The sequence below is a fragment of the Pinus tabuliformis genome, chromosome 4_2, assembly GCF_031772625.1.
Source record: "Pinus tabuliformis cultivar Carrire ecotype Pingquan chromosome 4_2, CPIR1, whole genome shotgun sequence".
Taxonomy (NCBI): domain Eukaryota; kingdom Viridiplantae; phylum Streptophyta; class Pinopsida; order Pinales; family Pinaceae; genus Pinus; species Pinus tabuliformis.
This window is the reverse complement of record NC_142304.1, coordinates 52,577,639-52,596,630: the sequence shown is the minus strand read 5'-3', so window position 1 is coordinate 52,596,630 and position 18,992 is coordinate 52,577,639. Positions and strand designations below refer to the sequence as shown.

Genomic DNA, 18,992 nt, shown 5'->3' with positions numbered 1-18,992 from the left:
CATTGTAGTAAGTCTTAAAGAATCATACATGTCCGGCTGATGGTGAATCACGTGACTCCTTGAGTATCTTAAATTTAAACTTGGAATTTGCATTTAGATAAATTCTTTTCTTGTACCATAGAATATCATTCTTCCATTCAAATTTTGAGTTGTTGGGAAGGTTATTGATTATCTTCGTTATTTCTGGATCCTTGGCATACTCACTTTGAATCTCGTTAAGCCATTAAGGAACAACAACCGAGATTGCAAGTAGTGTTGGTTCTTCATCTTTCCTGGACAGGGCATCTGCTACTACATTGTCTTTTCCCCTTTTATGTAATATTTCCATGTGAAAGGCGGTAATTTTTTCAATCCATTTTTGTTGTTCTTCGGAAAGTGTTTTTGGTCGAAGGAGGTGTTGGAGACTGTTATGGTCTGTTCAAATGGAGAACTTACTTCATAAGAGATATTGCCTCCACTTATCTAGTGCGTGCATAATAGCGAGCATTTCTTCGTTGTATGTGGACTTTAGGCATTCTCTTTTATTGAGCTTCCTGCTTTCAAAAGCTATTGGATGCCCTTCTTGCATTAACACTGCACCTATACCGAATCCAGAAGCATCACACTCGATGATAAATGGTTTAGAAAAATATGGAGTTGCCAATACTGGGGCATTCGACATAACTTCCTTTAATTCTTCAAAACATTTTCTTGCTTCCTCATACCATAGAAATGAATTCTTCTTTAAAAGGTTTGTCAAAGACTCAGTTATATGTGCATAGTTTTTAATAAACCTTCGGTAATACCCAGTCGAACCTAAGAACCCTCTTAGCTTGGATACATTAACTGGTTTGGTCCATTCCTTTATAGCTTTGATTTTATTACGGTCCACTTTTACGCCTTCATGGGATATAATGTGTCCAAGGTATTCTACTTCTTCCTTTCCGAAGGTGCATTTGGATTTTTTTGCGTAAAATTGATGCTCTTTTAGTAGTGTAAGAACTTTATCCAGATGTTGTAAGTGGTCCTTCCAAGTTTTACTGTAAATTAAAATATCGTCAAAGAATACTAATACAAATTTCCTAAGATTTGGACGAAATAATTCGTTCACAGTTGCTTGAAACGTTGTTGGTGCATTGGTTAATCCAAACGACATTACTTTAAATTCATAGTGACCTTTGTGTGTTCGGAATGTCGTTTTTGGTATGTCTTCCATCCTGATTCTGATTTGATAATAGCCTGACCTAAAGTCCAATTTTGAGAAGTATTTTCTGTTAGGATATTCCGACACATAGGAAATAGTTAAGTATAACTTGGTCTAATATAGAGTTAGGTAAAGTGTGTTTCTTTACTATGTACATTTTGTAACTTACAATCCGACGGTCACGATATGTAGTGATCCGACGGTTCATTCTCTCCTCGGTATTACCGACACTTGATCCGTGGCTTAACACCCGATTGGTCCATGATCTCTATTTAAAGAGCATGGAGGGTCATTTGTAGGTTAACCGTTCATGAGAGAAGCTTATGTAAATTTTCATTCTTTTATTAATAAATTGCATGAAGTGGTCGCGTTGGCAACTTGGCTCAGGCCGTGGATTGTTTCCCTCTTTGAGGGTTTTAACCACGTCAAAATACTGGTGTATTGATCTGTGATCTGTTTGTGAGCGGTGTCCTTTGGTGTTCTGTCTGAGGAGCTTTCCTTGTAAATTCCTACATGGTATCAGAGCTATTTGAGGGCCGTGTTCGTTGGTGATCCAAATCTGAAGACGGTAGAACTGCATCCGACTGCTTTTTCCTAGATCTACTGTTTTTGACTGCTTTCGTGCTGAGAGGACTGCTCTGTTGTGTTGGGAGCATCTGTTCCAGTGAGGAACCCCTTTCGTTTCACGCGAAAAGGTTTCTGGTAGCCCTAACTGCGTCATTTTTAAGATCTGGAGGTATACAATGTTTATTTGCAGTTTACAGTTATTTTCTCTTTGTTTATTTCGGTTTCGGTTTATTTAGATTTTTTACCGGATTTATAACTTTCATTTCTGCGTATGCTCTTTGCCCCGCGACTCTGTGCGATCTGGGCAAATCAGAAACAGAAAGGAAGGATTTTTCTCATGCGTATGCTCTTTTCCGCTGTGTCTTAGTGTGATCTCGGAAAATCAGAAACATTGAGGAAGATATTTAGTTTCTGGCTAAAGCTAACTTTGAGCCACAAAGTTCGTTTTTGAAAATATTTAGTTTCCGGCTAAAGCTAACTTCGAGCCGCAAGGTTTGTTTTTTTTGTATGTCCGTGTTGGGTTTTGTGTTTTTTGTTTTGTAGGGAAAAAGAGCTTTCTCAAAGCAAGCACGCAAACCAAAGCTTCAACCCCCCCCTCTCTCTCTCAAACTTTTTGTATAGCTCACTTGGTCCAAAGCTAATTTATGAGAGTAGAGGTCTTGAGTTCAAGTCTCCTTTTTTTGGGGGCGGATTTTTCATTTCCGCACATTCTCGCACTTCGTCGGCGACTTGATCAAAATTTCTTCAAAAGCCATAACTTCTTCATCCGGAAGTCGTTTTCAGAACCGTTTTTTTTGAAACAGCCTAATTTTTCGAGATCTTTCCATTACAACACTTAATTTCAACACCTATAGCTTCAGTTTCTGTTAAAATGGAAAGTCCATGCCAAGTTATTCTTGACAGCACCAACTACTTCCAATGGTGGTCCTACATTGTGGATTTACTTAGAAGTAAAGGTCTCTACAGAATAGCCACAGGCCAAGAAACCAAACCGAAAGATGAAGATAAGGCAGCTAAATGGGAAAATAGGCAAGATCAAGCACATGGGTTGATAGGGATGTCTATTTCTCCAGATCTTAAATTCCATATTGCAGAACTTGATGCTCCTGATGAAGCAATGAAACAGATTACTAATGTCTTTGGAATTAAAAATGAACCTAGAGCCCATCAACTTGAAAATGAGTTGCTTATATTGGACCCCAATAATTTTTCTTGCATTGAAATTTTTTTGTCCAAGTTCAAGACCCTTAGACTTCTCTTGGAAGGTGTTAAGGTTAAGAAAGAAGATAGTAACCTTATCTATTCCATTCTTACTAAGTTGGGACTAGCCTACTCTGTGTTTGTTTCCACCTTCCATTCTACAAGAGAAGCCTTCATTTCTCAAGGACAAGACTACAAGTCCCCTTCCTTTGATTCTTTTTGTGATTCTTTAATAAGTGAACAAGAAAAACTCTTACACCTTGGTCTTCTTAATCTTGGAAACTCTTTTAAGAAAGCGTTAGCCGCCCAGCAGCAACCAAATCCAAAGAATCCAAAGAAGTTGTATCCTAAAAAGAATAGTCCTAAACCAAACAAGGGTCCTAAGCAATTTCAGCCTCAAAATGAAAAATATACAAATATGACACAATAGGAGAAGGAAGGAGGCACTAGAGCCTATCCCCCCTTAGTGACAACTTCCTGAACTCCAACCATAAATCGAAGTTTAATGAACTTCGCCTCTGTGAGAGCCTTTGTAAAGATGTCTGCAACTTGATCATCTGTTGAACAATATTGCACTTCAAGAACATGGTTGTGAATGAGCTTTCTGATGAAGTGCATGTGCAGTTCAATGTGTTTGCTGCGCTGATGTTGGACTGGATCTTTGCATAGCTGAATGGCACTTTGATTATCACACCAAAGTGTAGTGGGATGCTGCTGCTGAAAGCCAAACTCTGATAGGATCTGACGAAGCCACAAGGCTTCCTTACTAGCTTCTACGGCACCACGATACTCTGCTTTTGCTGAAGAAAGAGAAATGGCACCTTGTTTCTTGCAAGCCCATGTAATAGGTCCTGAACTAAGAGTGAACACATAACCTGCAGTAGACTTCCGATCATCAGGGTCACCAGCCCAATCGGAATTAGTGAAACCAACCAATAGAGGAGCTGCTTCGGCACTGTAATGAATCCCAAACTGAATTGTACCTCGAACATAACGAAGTATTCTTTTAGCTGCTTTCCAATGACTTTCACGTGGGTTTTGCATAAACCGAGCAACAAGGCCAACAACAAAGGAAAGGTCAGGACGAGTATGGGTTAGATACAAAAGTTTTCCTACAAGTTGACGGTATAAGGTAGTATCAACTTCAGGAGAAGTACAAGTGACTGAAAGTTTGACTCGAGACTGAAAGGGAGAAGGGGCTGGATTACAGTCTTCCATGTGAAAATGGCATAGAATATCACAGGCATACTTGGATTGGGAAATGGAAATACCTTCCTTGGATTGCAAGACTTGAAGACCAAGAAAATAATGTAAGTGTCCTAAGTCTGCAATTTCAAACTTCCTTTTAGGGCTAGACTTCACATGGTTTATAAGGTCGGGATCACTACCAGTCAAGATAAGATCATCAACATAAAGAACAAGAATGATAAGAGACTTGCCCACTTTCTTGGTGTAGACAGTATTGTCAGAATGACACCTAGAAAAGCCATATTCTAAAAGAAAGTTATCCATTTTGGCATACCAAGCTCGAGGAGCTTGCTTGAGACCATAAAGGGATTTCTTAAGCCGACATACAAGGTTGGAGTCTGTTTGTATAAAGCCAATAGGTTGTTCCATATAGATTTATTCATGCAAGTCCCCATGAAAGAAGGCAGATTTATCATCCATCTGATGGACTTCCCATTTGAAAGAAGCAGCAAGGGAAAGAACAAGGCGGATAGAGTTCATTTTGGCAACAGGGGAGAAGGTTTCAGTGTAGTCAATGCCTTCAACTTGTGAAAAACCTTTAGCAACAAGACGAGCTTTATGTTTATCAACTTTCCCATTTGGTCCATACTTGGTTCTGTAAACCAATTTGCATCTAACAAGTTTTCGTCCCTTTGGTAGAGGAACAAGATCCCATGTATCATTTGCCAATAATGAATGATATTCATCATTCATAGCTGCTTCCCAATCTGGATGGCCTGAAGCTTCTGCAAAGGTGTTAGGATCATAATTCACTGAAGCTTGAGCCAGTAAAGAAGAGGCTCTCTCGAACTGAGAACGTGTACGTCGCTGATCTGTAGGATCACCGGCAAGATCACCTGCTGCATCCCGAGTAGCACGGACCCATTTTGGAAGTTGAGGAGCTGAAGGAGGATCCTGAGAAGGTGGGGGAGGATTTTCATCCTCGCTTTCATCATCTGTAGAAGAAATATTTTCAAAAGTAGAAGAGATATGAAGAGGTGGCACATTCGCCGAACTAGGCTTGCAGGCCGATATATTTTCAGCAAACTTTACATCTCTTCTAATGATAACATTTTTGGACTTAAGTGGAATAAGTCTATATCCTTTGACATCTTCAGAATATCCAACAAAAATACATTTTTCACTCTTAGGTTCTAAAGGTTTATGTTTCTCATCTGGAATATGGGCCCATGCTTCACTTCCAAAAACATGAAAGTGACTTACATCTGGTTTGATTGAGCTCCATGCTTCTCCTGGAGTGATATTCTTTAAAACCTTAGTAGGAGTGCGATTTATTATGTAATTTGCACAGTTAATTGCTTCTGCCCAATAATTAAGACTAAGTCCTTTAGATTGAAGCATACAATTAGCCATTTCCTTTAAGGTGTGATTCTTCCTTTCAGCTACACCATTTTGTTATGGAGTATATGGAACAGTATGTTGCATTTGAATTCCATTCTCAGTGCAAAAGTTGATGAATGTGTTTTTAACATATTCTCCGCCATTATCAGATCTTAGCTTAAGAATTTGATGTCCAGATTGTTTTTCAACAAAGGCCTTAAAGGCCAAGAACATGTTAAATACTTCACTCTTGAGTTTTAAGAAGTATACCCAAGTGCGTCTGGAGAAATCATCAATGAAAGTTAAGAAATACTTGTAGCCAGAAAATGAAGCAACTGGAAGTGGACCACATAAATCACTATGCACGAGCTGTAAAGGGGCTGAGGCGTGCCAAGAGGCACGTTTTTCAAAACTGTCCCGATGATGTTTTCCGAGTACACATCCGGAACAACCACCATCTCTACAAGATACCATTGGAAGACCTGTCACCATATTTTCTTTACATAGATTCTGAAGAGAGCGATAGTTTAAGTGACCAAATCGCTCATGCCAAAGTTTGCTCACTTCATCACTATGAGCAAAAAACACTGAGGGAAGATTTGATGACCCAAAGTTGTGAAACTTATACAACCTTGTAGAATCATCAACAATGCCAGTAGCTAAAATCTGTCTAGGATCTCTTAGGTCCTTAATTACAACATCATGAGGTGAAAATTCAACGATTTTACCTTCACCTGAATGGGTTATCTGATATACAGATAGAAGGTTGCAGGATAAGGTTGGAACACATAATACATCATTAAACTGACCATTGTCTAGATGAACAGTTCCAGTCCCTACAACACTAAGAGATCTATCATCACCAACATATATATTTTTGGTGTTACAATCATTTAAAGAAGAAAACATGGCTTTGTTTTTGGCCATGTGATAGGAAGCTCCAGAATTAATGAGCCACTCATGAGAATGAGAAGAAGAAGATACATTTAGTGCATAGCCAGATCGAGATGCTTGACAACCACATGCAGAAAGTGCCATTCCTGAAGATGAAGTTGAAGTTGAAGATTGCTTCAAATGGATGTTATGCTTCTTCATTGTTGCTTCTAAGGCTTCCATCTTCTTAAAGCATTTGGATTCTAAGTGGCCATCTCGATTACAAAAGTTGCAATGTCTATCAGTCTTCTTCCATTTGTTTTTATTTGTCTTATCATTTTGTTGAAATGATTTTTCATTTTGAGGTGGAAATTGCTTAGGACCCTTGTTTGGTTTAGGACCATTCCTTTTAGGATACAACTTCTTAGGATTCTTTGAATTTGGTTGCTGCTGGGCGGCTAACGCTTTCTTAGAAGAGTTTCCAAGATTAAGAAGACCAAGGTGTAAGAGTTTTTCTTGTTCTCTTATTAAAGAATCACAAAAGGAATCAAAGGAAGGGGACTTGTAGGTTTGTCCTTGAGAAATGAAGGTTTCTCTTGTAGAATGGAAGGTGGAAACAAACACAGAATAGGCTGGTCCCAACTTAGTAAGAATGGAGTAGATAAGGCTACTATCTTCTTTCTTAACCTTAACACCTTCCAAGAGAAGTCTAAGGGTCTTGAACTTGGACAAAAATTCTTCAATGCAAGAAAAATTATTGGGGTCCAATGTAAGCAATTCATTTTCAAGTTGATGGGCTTTAAGTTCATTTTTAATTCCAAAGACTTTAGTAATTTGTTTCATTGTTTCATCAGGAGTATCAAGTTCTGCAATATGGAATCTAAGATCTGGAGAAATAGACATCCCTTTCAACCTACGTGCTTGGTCTTGCCTATTTTGCCATTTAGCTGCCTTGTCTTCATCTTTCAGTTTGGTCTCTTGGCCTGTGGCTATTCTGTAAAGACCTTTACTTCTAAGTAAATCCACAATGTAGGACCACCACTGGAAGTAGTTGGTGCTGTCAAGAATAACTTGGCATGGAATTTCCATTTAAAAAAAAAACTGAAGCTATAGATGCTGAAACTAAGTGTTTCAATGGAAAGATCTCGGAAAATTACGCTGTTTAATAAAAAACGGTTCTGAAAGCGGCTTCCGGATGAAGAAGTTATGGCTTTTTGAAGAAATTTTGATGAAGTCGCCGACGAAGTGCGGGAATGTGCGGAAATGAAAAATCCGCCCCCAAAAAAAGGAGACTTGAACTCAAGACCTCTACTCTCATAAATTAGCTTTGGACCAAGTGAGCTATACAAAAAGTTTGAGAGAGAGAGAGGGGGGGGGGTTGAAGCTTTGGTTTGCGTGTTTGCTTTGAGAAAGCTCTTTTTCCCTACAAAACAAAAAACACAAAACCCAACACGGACATACAAAAAAAACGAACCTTGCGGCTCGAAGTTAGCTTTAGCCAGAAACTAAATATTTTCCTCAATGTTTCTGATTTTCCGAGGTCACACTAAGGCGCAGCGGAAAAGAGCATACGCATGAGAAAAATCCTTCCTTTCTGTTTCTGATTTGCCAGATCGCACAGAGTCGCAGGGCAAAGAGCATACACAGAAATGAAAGGTATAGATCCGGTAATAAAAAAAGGTAAATAGACTGAAATAAACAGAGAGAAAATAACTGTAAACTGCAAATAAACACTGTATACCTCCAGATCTTAAAAATGACGCAACTAGGGCTATCAGAAACCTTTTCGTGTGAAACGAAAGGGGTTCCTCACTAGAACAGATGCTCCCAATACAACAAAGCAGTCCTCTCGGCCCGAAAGCAGTCAGAAACAGTAGATCTAGGAAAAGGTAGTCGGATGCAGTTCTACCGGCTTCAGATTTGGATCACCAACGGACGCGACCCTCAAATAGCTCGGATACTATGTGGGAATTTACAGGGTAAATTCCTCAGACAGAACACCAAAGGACACCGCTCACAAACAGATCACAGATCAATACACCAGTATTTTGACGTGGTTAAAACCCTCAAAGAGGGAAACAGTCCACGGCTTGAGCCAACGCGGCCACTTCAGGCAATTTATTAATAAAAGAATGAAAATTTACATATGCTTCTCTCATAGACGGATTACCCTACAAATGACCCTCCATGCTCTTTAAATAGAGATCATGGACCAATCGGGTGTTAAGCCACGGATCAAGTGTCGGTAATACCGAGGAGAGAATGAACCGTCGGATCACTACATATCGTGACCGTCGGATTGTAAGTTACAAAATGTACATGGTAAAGAAACACACTTTACCTAACTCTATACCTAACTCACTTCGATTCTAATTGATTTGACACCTGAGTGGATTCAATGCAAGTTTCTCAAGGGTTAGACATTGCTGTGTTTGCTGGAGATCGAACTGCCACTCAAGAATATCGTGCTACAAAGAGAAGGAAAAAATGAAGCCATTGGGGTTGCGACCAGTCAACACTATTGTTTTCGGTTAGTGTTAAAATTTTCGTAAAAATAAATTTTGAATTGCCACTAAATTTTCATTGGTCCAAGAATAGTTAATCATTTTTGGAATTATTCTCATGATATTAAACCCTATGTAATTAATTAACCAAAAAAAGGGTTATATAAGTTATCGAACCTTGAGTAAAGGTATTAAAAGGTTCCTTAGATAAGTATATGTAAAAGGGGGTTATCATTAGAACAATGTAATTATAATTGCTCTTTTACTTTTTTTATTATCTAGAGTTTTTTTATAAGAAAAATAATGCTTTTTTAAAGTGAAGTTGATTAAATAATAACCCTAAGTCCAAAGAAAGTTATAAAAAATAGATAACTAAAAAATGAATGAGTGCTGGTACACAAGGAATCCATGGCAAATCAATGTTATCAGAACTGGGCTGTTTGACCCCAAAATCGGGAATTGGATCGGAATAGGAAAATACCAAAAAAATATCAATCAACAAAAAAATTAACTATACAAAAAAACATATATATTCATGTGCATCCATATCAATCCAAACCAATATACACAAATATGCTAAGTTTCTTGTATATATAGCAACAATGCATATAACCAAAATAGTATTGAGTGCAATCCATCTCTGAACCAAAAATAGATGGCCTTTAGAGTCGAAAAAAGTCTTGCTACAACAATACCTACATATCATCAAAGTCATTCCTTATATTGGGATTCTCATCATCAAAATCACCCTCTAAGCATTAAAAGATGCTAGAAAAATATTAACACGTCAAATCAGGATCTTGTTTCAGTGATGGATACATGTTTACTAGGGTCATGACATAAGAGTTAAACAGTCAATGCCACCAACGTTGAGGTACATAGAGGGCTTGGTGCTCTTGATTCAATGCTAATTCCAAACCCTCATACATGACAAAATCGAATGGAAAAGTTGCAACCCCCCTAATCCTAAAATCTTGAAAATTGTAATGTCTGCTGGATCATGGGTCGGGTCTAAAATTCTATTTTTTCCTTATGAAATCCTTTTTCTCCTCATGAAATCCTTCGAGGTTGGAACCACTCTCAAACATCCTGAAACAATAAATGGTAATGTTAAAAAGTTAATCTTTCTACTTTAAGAATTTAACATTACCATTAATTTTATGGTGTTAGTATGGTCCGCTGGTGGAATATTGGGCTGCCCCACTCATGACTTATTGTTTTTTCCTTTTAAATTGAGTTTCTAGTGTTCTTAGTCATATTGTATTGAATCAACCAATTTGATATTGAATTGACCGATTTGGTGAAAAGGGGATGGTTCAGTATGGAACCGGCTGGTTTGGTGAAGAAGGGTTGGTTTAGTACCGAATTGGCTGATTTCTTACAAAAACTGTCTGGTTCAATATTGAATTGACCTTTTCCACTTCTGTGCCACTCGTTGGACTAGTCAGGTCCTGAAATCGGTTGGACTGGCTGGTTCAATTAGTTTCGTTACAGTTTTGATAACATTGGAGGAAATTCATCAAAAAACAAGCTTTATTGCCAATTTCAGTGCCTTGATGAGAAATAGGTCAAATGAAATACCACTTGAATTTCCCTTGGAGAAAAATATTCCTCAAGTGGATGATCTCAGCAGGGTATAGCATAGTGTTTTAGGAACCATCCCTCCCCACATACACCTCCGACATTCACCAAACCCCGAAACTATGCATTGTGTGAAACTGTGGCTGAAGCGTCCCCGAAATTGTGCATTGTTCAGAACTGTGGCTGAAGCGTCCCCGAAATTGTGCATTGTGCAGAACTGTGGCTGAAGCGTCCCCAAAACCGTGCTTCGGGCTCAATTTGCACGAATCCTTCTTTTTCCGAATTGCCACATGTCGAACTGATCTCTATGTGCTGACTGTGCTCCTGCCATGCTTCCTAGATGCTCCCTAGGTGCTCCCCAGATGCTTCCTAGATGCTGCAACTCTCAAACATTACCATTAATTGGCTCAGGATGTTTGAGAGTGGTTCCAACCTCATTATATTTCATATGGAGAAAGTAGAATTTTAGATCCCACTCAAAACCCAGCAGACTTAACAGTTTTCAGGATTTCAAGATCAATGGAATTGCGACATTTCATTAGATTCTATCACTTATGAGGGTGTGCAATTGGCATTTAATCAAGAGAAGCAAGCCATACACGCACCCCATTGTTGGTGGTGTTGATTGTTGAACTCCTTTGTCATGGCCTTAGCAAAAATGTACCTTTCACTCAAACCAAAATCATTGATCAAGCATGTTAAGCATTTTCTACCATATTTTAAGGCTTGGATTAGGCAGTTTCATCAAAATTGGGTGGTGTTGATTGATGTCCCTAGAGGATCGAGGTAGAGAAAGGCTAAACAAGAGGAGAAGAATGAAGGGAGATACTAGGGATGAGGATACCAATATAAGTGATGGTTGAACATTGCTTGTCAAGGAGTGGTGGAACATGCATGGTGGTGCTACTCCACAGCTACAACATTTGGCAACATGGGTGCTTTCACAATTGTTGAACACTTCTTCTGTAGAGAGCCATTTTAGCAATTAACTCAATTTATTGTTTTGGACCTTTTGGTCTGGATATTTTGGTGTGTAGATGGTCAATTTTGTAAACATAACTATTTGGTCATGGTAATGTTGACAATTGCTAGATAACCCATTTCATTCCATATGGTAATACTTTACTTTCTATTATATGACTTAAAAATGTGTATGTATGTTTGTAATTTATAGAACCTAGATTCTAGATAGTTTATGCATGAATAATTAATCATTAATGTAGTATGGATGCCATTTCTATCTTGATTTATGTATAAATATGGATGCTTTCATATATTCTGCAAAGGATCACTATTTAACTCTCAGCCTTCTTTGTCCCTCATCTGTTACATTTGTTCCGATTTTGTTTGAAATATTTACTTCATGCTCAATCTTTTGGGCATTTGTGCTTTTCTCATGGCTAAGTGATGTGTGTTTTGGGTGTTACCTCTATTTCTAATGGCTAAACCTCGGCTGTCTTGAGAGTAAAGAAGCATCCCTCAAAATGTTAGCTTTGATAGCCTGAATCTCCATATGTTCTTTGAACCATTCAAGGTTATCCTATAAAGTGATTCCAAACCTGTTATGTTGCAAACACTACGATTTGAAAGCTTGATGCAAACCTGTATTGTCACAAATGCAACAGTTTGAAAGTTTGATGCTAGCATGTTGCATCTTCTTCATGAAGGAGATCTCAACAACCAGTCTAGTCTCCATTTTCGTAGTTGTTCACTGAAGAAATATAATTTTCCAATGTGTCAGTAAGTTGTATATTTACCCTTCTAAAATGGTCCATTATTTCAGAAAATTCTCTCGAGGTTACTTGTAGCTTAACCAATCCTTGCTATGTATATGGGATTTATATGTTGCATGCCTTGCATTTTTGTTTAGAAAGCTTGTAGAACACTCTTCCTAGGATTGCATAGTTTACATTCAATTGTTAAACAGTAGGCCGTTCATAAGATATACTCGTTGGAGTTTGAGAAGAAAGAATATATGTTAGTGGTGATTGATGGCCAGAAGTAGTAAAATGAATCAGGAACTTTAAAAACTTACAATGCATTAGTCCAGGGCTCCAGGCATATGTTAACTCTGACATACATTTGAAAACAACAAAAAGCCATATAGCAAAGAGTAGTTAACAGTGAGAACATCCTGCAACCACTAAGGAATCCTAGACAACTTTTAACTTGGTGGGGAATCAACTACACTAGGGCTTTGTGTAATGTTTTTGGTGGTAGTTGGCACTTCTAGAAGTGGTATATGAGGTGCATCAATCGTCAACAGATGGAATTACGGATGTGTCCATGGCAAGGAGCTCTAGAGTGTGGTCTTTTTGGTTTATTAATAAAGTCTATTTGGGAGTTGGGCGTATTTAGAGTAATCATAGTACAGAAAATTCTCTTGAGGTTACTTGTAGCTTAACCAATGCTTGCTATGTATATGGGATTTATTTGTTGCATGCCTTGCATTTTTGGTTAGAAAGCTTGTAGAACACTCTTCCTAGGATCGCGTAGTTTACATTCAATTGTTAAAAAGTAGGCCGTTCATAAGATATACTCTTTGAAGTTTGAGAAGAAAGAATATATGTTAGTGGTGATTGATGGCTAGAAGTAGTAAAATGAATCAGGAACGTTAAAAAAATACAATGCATTAGTCCAGGCATACGTTTGCTCTGACCTACATTTGAAAACAACAAAAAAGCCATATAGTAAAGAGTAGTTAACAGTGAGAACATCCTGCAACTACTAAGGAATCCTAGACAACTTTTAACATGGTGAGAAATCAACTACACTAGGGCTTTGTGTAATGTTTTTGGTGGTAGTTGGCATTTCTAGAAGTGGTATATGATGTGCATCAATCGTCGACAGATGGGATTACTGATGTGTCCGTGGCAAGGAGCTCTAGAGTGTGGTCTTTTTGGTTTATTAATAAAGTCTATTTGGGAGTTGGGCTTATTTGGAGTAATCTTAGGAGGTTGATAGTGTCTTATGAGCAAATATTAGGTATACAAAGTAATATTATAAGATATGGTTGTTTGTGGTTTATTTCACTATAATTTTTGTTTGATGTACAAAAAGAACTGTGCACACCTGAAAGCAATAAGTGTACAAATCGACCGGTCCTTTGTGGTATGATAATCAACCCCAAGGAAGATTAATGAAGTTCTGAACTATTCTAGAGAGGAATATGAAATAGCCAGGAGTAATCCAGATGCTTCCATTGTACTTGAATAAAAAGGTATGTTTAATTCCTGATTATATCCTTCATTGGCTGTTACGAGATTAGTGGGAATGGACACAAAGAAAATTGTAAGGCTATAGAATCTTTAGGGACACAGTATATTTTGATCTTCAATATTGTGCGAAATTAAAAGTATCTAATGTAGCTTATTTATATACTTGAAGGGTGCATCTTAACTGTCATTTCCTATTAGTGGTAGAAAAGAGTAACTCATTGTTATAGAGGTTGGCCTTCAAATGCAACTTTTGTGTATTGCTTACATAGCATGAACAAGATGAAGCATGTAGTGGTGCTTTTGGTGTATTTGACTGCAACTCAAGATCATAGATACAATGCTTTTGAGGGACTTGAGTTGTTGTTGGAACTTCTTCACATCATTTTCTTGAAGGCAACTTGTAAGGCCATTTCTACAATGGCATGCCCTAGAGCTATAGGATGTGATTTTATTACAAATTTTTTTAGACTTGGTTAGTAAAGTTTTACTTTATGTGATGAGAAAAACATTGTTGCTAGAGGAGATGAATGGTATTTTCTCATCATTCTGTTGTGAGGATTTGTCATTATGTTAGAAAAACTATCCTTCATGGATGGAATATTCCAATAGGCCTTGCATGATTTCTACCCGTGGAGCAGCTGAGGATACTTGGTAATTGTTTTTTGCATTCTTGCATTTTTCTAAATTGCTATTTTTTATTGCACATTTATTTATACCTTTACATTCTAGGGGTTGTCATTTCCATTGACAGGTTTTTGTCCTCCATGTTGAATGCTTTGACTATCTATGAACTTAAATGGCAATTCTTTTCTCTTGTGAATCATCAACTATGTTATATTTTGGGGCATGCACACTTGTAGAGATTTCAAGGGGAATAAGCGTTTGGTGGCATGCACTACAAAGTTTGTTTTGCATCACAAAATAGCTTCCTTTTGTGGATTGAGAAACTTACTCATTTTTTTTACATTGCTCAGCAGGTACCTGATATTGTAGAGCCAGTGCCCATGGAGAGTGAAGAGAACCCGATATTGACATGTATAAGAGGGAAATGTGTTACTCAACTTCTATTGCTGGGTGCAATTGACTGTATCCAGGTAAATGTTGTTTGAATATTTATTTTATTTATGTGAGTAGTTTTTTCTGTCTCATTGGTCGTCCTAGCTTTGGCTTTCATGTATCTTGTTAGTATTGAAAAGATGATCGACAATAGTATTTTTTTTGCCCTGTGGATTTCCTCCCAGATTTTTGAGTGTTGAATTAATCTAAGAACTGTTGGATCTAAATAGGACACTATGATAAATAACATTATACGTATTTTCTTATACTTAAAGCTTCCATTAGTATAATTGGAACACAGCTTTATTAGAGACCTTTTTATAAAGGAAATAACTTTCCACGACAATTGTTCATTCTACTGCAAACATATTCCATCTTTTTCAACATAGTTAATCTTCTTAATGCCTAATAAATTAGAGAAGTCTTGTTTGATTGCATGTTTTGTCTATGAAACTGTTGTTCCTATGTTCTTGGTCTATATCTCCATTTTTTTGGTTGATTTTCATAATGAATTCCTTTCTTCCTTTGGTTGGTTGACATATATTTGAGTAGGTGGTCTGATCTTCAAATAATAGTTGGTGGCCATCTATTTCCAAAGTTGTCAGCTTTTACATTTTTAGCTAGTGGTATGCAATCCCAAAAAAAATGGCTAACAATTTTTAGAACAAAATCCTTGTGTCCTGAAATATCACTTTATAGTTCATCTTGTGTTCTAGTATACAAGCAATTGTAGGTACTAAGGATCCTCAACTCCATTTTTCTCAGCCCTTCTTGGCATACTATTGTTGTCCTCTTAGATTGGCATATCTCGACAGGCTGCTTCCATGCCTCTTAACTGTCATTATTTTAAGTGTGATGACCCAACTTCCTCCAACTTCTGCTAAATTCTTCACAACCTTATGTTTCACAACGCAGTAGATCTAGCATATGTTGTTTGGAACCCTTCTTGAATGTCCATTTTCTCCCTGTATTGGCCTAATTTCCCTCTATTGGCATGAAGCCATACTCATTTCCCTCTATAGTACCGTGATGGCAATCCATTACCAAACAAGTGGTTTAAACATTCTTGTAAAATTTCCAAGCCTTAGATGACTTTGGTTCTTATGATCTCAATTAAACAAGTAAATGGCTGAATTTTGATTAATGGAAGACTATTTCAGACCATAGCATCAATCACAATTGCTAGAAAATTCAATAGCCGAAACATAAAATAGTTTGATGCACACTGGTAATTTCTCCTTCAAAATAAGCTCTTCATTCTTTTAAAAAACCTATGAGGAAACCTCCAGTTTGCTGAAGCCAGCAGCTGCACAGTCAACAAATCACCCTGAACTGAACTGTATGGCCTGCTGAGAAAGTGTGGCTTGGTTGAGAAACAGAAAAACAGTAGAACCTGCTGATCTGGTCCTACTGTACGATCTCTACGTATGATTGTACAGCCGGTATGTATGACTGTGAACTGTCCATACAATTGTACAGAACGGTTCATACAGATCCATATGGCTGTATGGGTCTACCCTTGAAGCCTACTAATGCATGACTTATCCTCCTTCCTAAACCAATCTGCTCGCTCTTTCTTTGAAAACTCGCTATCTCAAATGTTGCTAAACCCTTTATCTTGAACTGTCTTTATACTTTTAGCTGAAATTCTAATCTACTGAAATCCTAATCTATTTTTGAGATTGTTCATTGTCTAAGTCATTTGTGGGATGAAGTACAACTTATTAGACTCAACAGCTAAATATAAGACTTAGAACCAGTGTTGCAAATATCCCGATTGTATTGCGAAAAAAATCACGAAATCACGATTTTTTGGCCAAGCTGATGTTTGCTCACTTTTACCAATATTTTCTCAATTATTACGATTTGTTGGTTTTCCGGACCCATGCTGATTTTATTCAGATGCCAATGTTTGCAACATTGTATTGAACATGTGTGGAAGTTCTTGTTCAAGTTATATTTCTCAACACCTCTCTTACTAAGGAAGGAATTTTTCATGAATCCAAATCTATCTCTAAATGCCTCAAATTTCCCATTTGCCAACATATTGGTTAGAGGATCAACTACGTGTTGATCTGTGGGAATATACTAGAGCTTCACTACTCGCTTCCGAATCTTGTCTCATATGAAGTGATATATGATCTCTATGTGCTTGGGCCTGTCATGAAACATTGGATTCTCAGTGTTTGATACAACTTTGACTATAATAATAAATGATTGTAGGTTCCAAATTTTGATCGAACAAACCTACTAGTAACTTGCAAACCTCGATGGCCTCTGTTATGTAAAAATTATTTAATGCAATTAGACGAAAGGGCACGATCATAAGATCATGCCCTTTCCTGAAAAGGTACCCATGGAAATATATAAGCCAAAGACCTCATTGTAAACAACCATCATTCATTCATTAATAAAAAATACAGATGTTTCTGTCTAATACTGAGTTTATTCACTCCATATCGTATCAGAGCGGATCGTCCTCTGTTGGTAGTGGTACAACTCGCAGTTTTATTGCTCTTGTTGTGCACCATCAATAGATCGATTCACCGCCCTTCCTTCTGTCTCCCGTGCCATTATTCTCATTCATACATTTCAATATATATATCTTCAATGGAGATCTTCATATTCCATGTCTTTTGGAGTGTTTAACCTGCTATGACCATATGCTCCAGTTGTATTAGTTCGAAAAAAAGATGGATCGTTTAGATGATGTGTAGACTACTGAGGGCTAAACAAAATAACTATTAAGAACAAATTTCCAATTCCTTTTATCGATGAAATGTTGGATGACTAGATGGAGCTAAATACTTTTGAAAATTAGATTTGAGATCATGGTACTACCAAATAAGGATAAGGTTGGAAGACATAGCAAAAACTACGTTCCGTTCACTTGAAGGTCACTATGAATTTAAAGTAATGCCTTTTGGTCTAATTAATTCTCTAGCAACATTCTAAGCTACCATGAATGAGATATTCCGTCCATATCTAAGGAAGTTTGTGTTAGTGTTCTTCTATGATATTCTAATTTATAGTAAAACTTGGAAGGAGCATCTACAACATTTAGAACAAGTTCTCACTGTATTAGAAGAGCATCAATTTTATGCCAAGAAATCCAAGTGCACTTTTGGGAAAGAGGAAGTAGAGTACCTCGGACATATAATATCCAAGGAAGGAGTAAAAGTAGATCCTAATAAAATCAAGGCTATAAGAGGGTGGCCCAAACTAATTAATGTATCCAAGTTAAGGATTTTCTTAGTGTTAACTAGATACTATCGAAGGTTTATTAAAAACTATGCCCATGTAACTGCACCTCTAACAAACCATCTAAAGAAAAAATCATTTCGTTGGGATGATGAAGAAGAAAAGTGTTTCAAAGACTTAAAAGAATTTATGTCTAATGCACCTGTATTAGCAACTCTAGGTATTTCAAAACCATTTATTGATGCAAGATGGTCATCCAATAATATTCGAAAGCAGGAAGCTCAATAAGCGAGAATGTCTTAAATCTACAAAGAAATGCTTGCTATTATGCACACAGTAGCCAAGTGAAGGCAATATCTTCTAGGAAATAAGTTCTCCATGTGAACAAACCATAACAGTCTCCAGTACCTCCTCCAACGGAAAACACTCTTTGAAGAACAACAAAAGTGGATTGAAAAAAATGCTGCTTTTGACTTGGAGATATTACATAAAAGGGGAAGGGACAATGTAGTGGCAGATGCTCTCTCCAGAAAAGATGAAGGAACATTCTTGATTGCAGTCTCAACTATAATCCCAAAATGTCTAAATGAAATCCAAAGTGAATATGCAAAGGACCTAGAAACATGTGCTATAATTAATAATCCTACTCAAAATCCAAAATTCGAATGGAAAAATGATATTTTGTGGTATAAAGGGAGAATTTACCTAAGCCCTAACTCTAAATTTAAGTCCAAGGTCCTCAAGGAATCCCATGAATTTTCAGCAGGACATGTAGGGTTCTTTAAAACCTACTATAATGCACGCCAATCTTTTTTCTAGAAAGGAATGATTAATGACATTCAAAAATATGTAGCAGAATGTGATTAGTGCTAAAGGAATAAAAGTGAAAGCGTTAAGACCCTTGGCCTACTCCATCATATGAATATTCCTAATCAAAAGTGGGAAGAAGTATCAATGGATTTTGTTGAGGGATTACCTGTGTCAGACGAGAAGGACAAAATTCTCGTAGAAGTCGATAGACTCACAAATATGCACACTTTA

The 18,992-nt window shown here is 37.3% G+C and overlaps 1 protein-coding gene across 2 annotated transcripts in view; it reads left to right on the top strand.

Moving 5' to 3' along the window:
• LOC149168245 (brefeldin A-inhibited guanine nucleotide-exchange protein 5-like) overlaps positions 1–18,992 on the top strand; it is a 287,450-nt gene that overhangs the window by 206,531 nt on the left and 61,927 nt on the right. The window contains exon 31 of one of the 2 annotated variants that reach the window (XM_089428172.1): positions 14,669–14,788. In XM_089428172.1, the coding sequence (XP_089284298.1) occupies positions 14,669–14,788 (120 nt within the window). The remainder of the gene's footprint in view (positions 1–14,668; positions 14,789–18,992) is intronic. The other variant, XM_089428173.1, reaches the window with a different exon arrangement.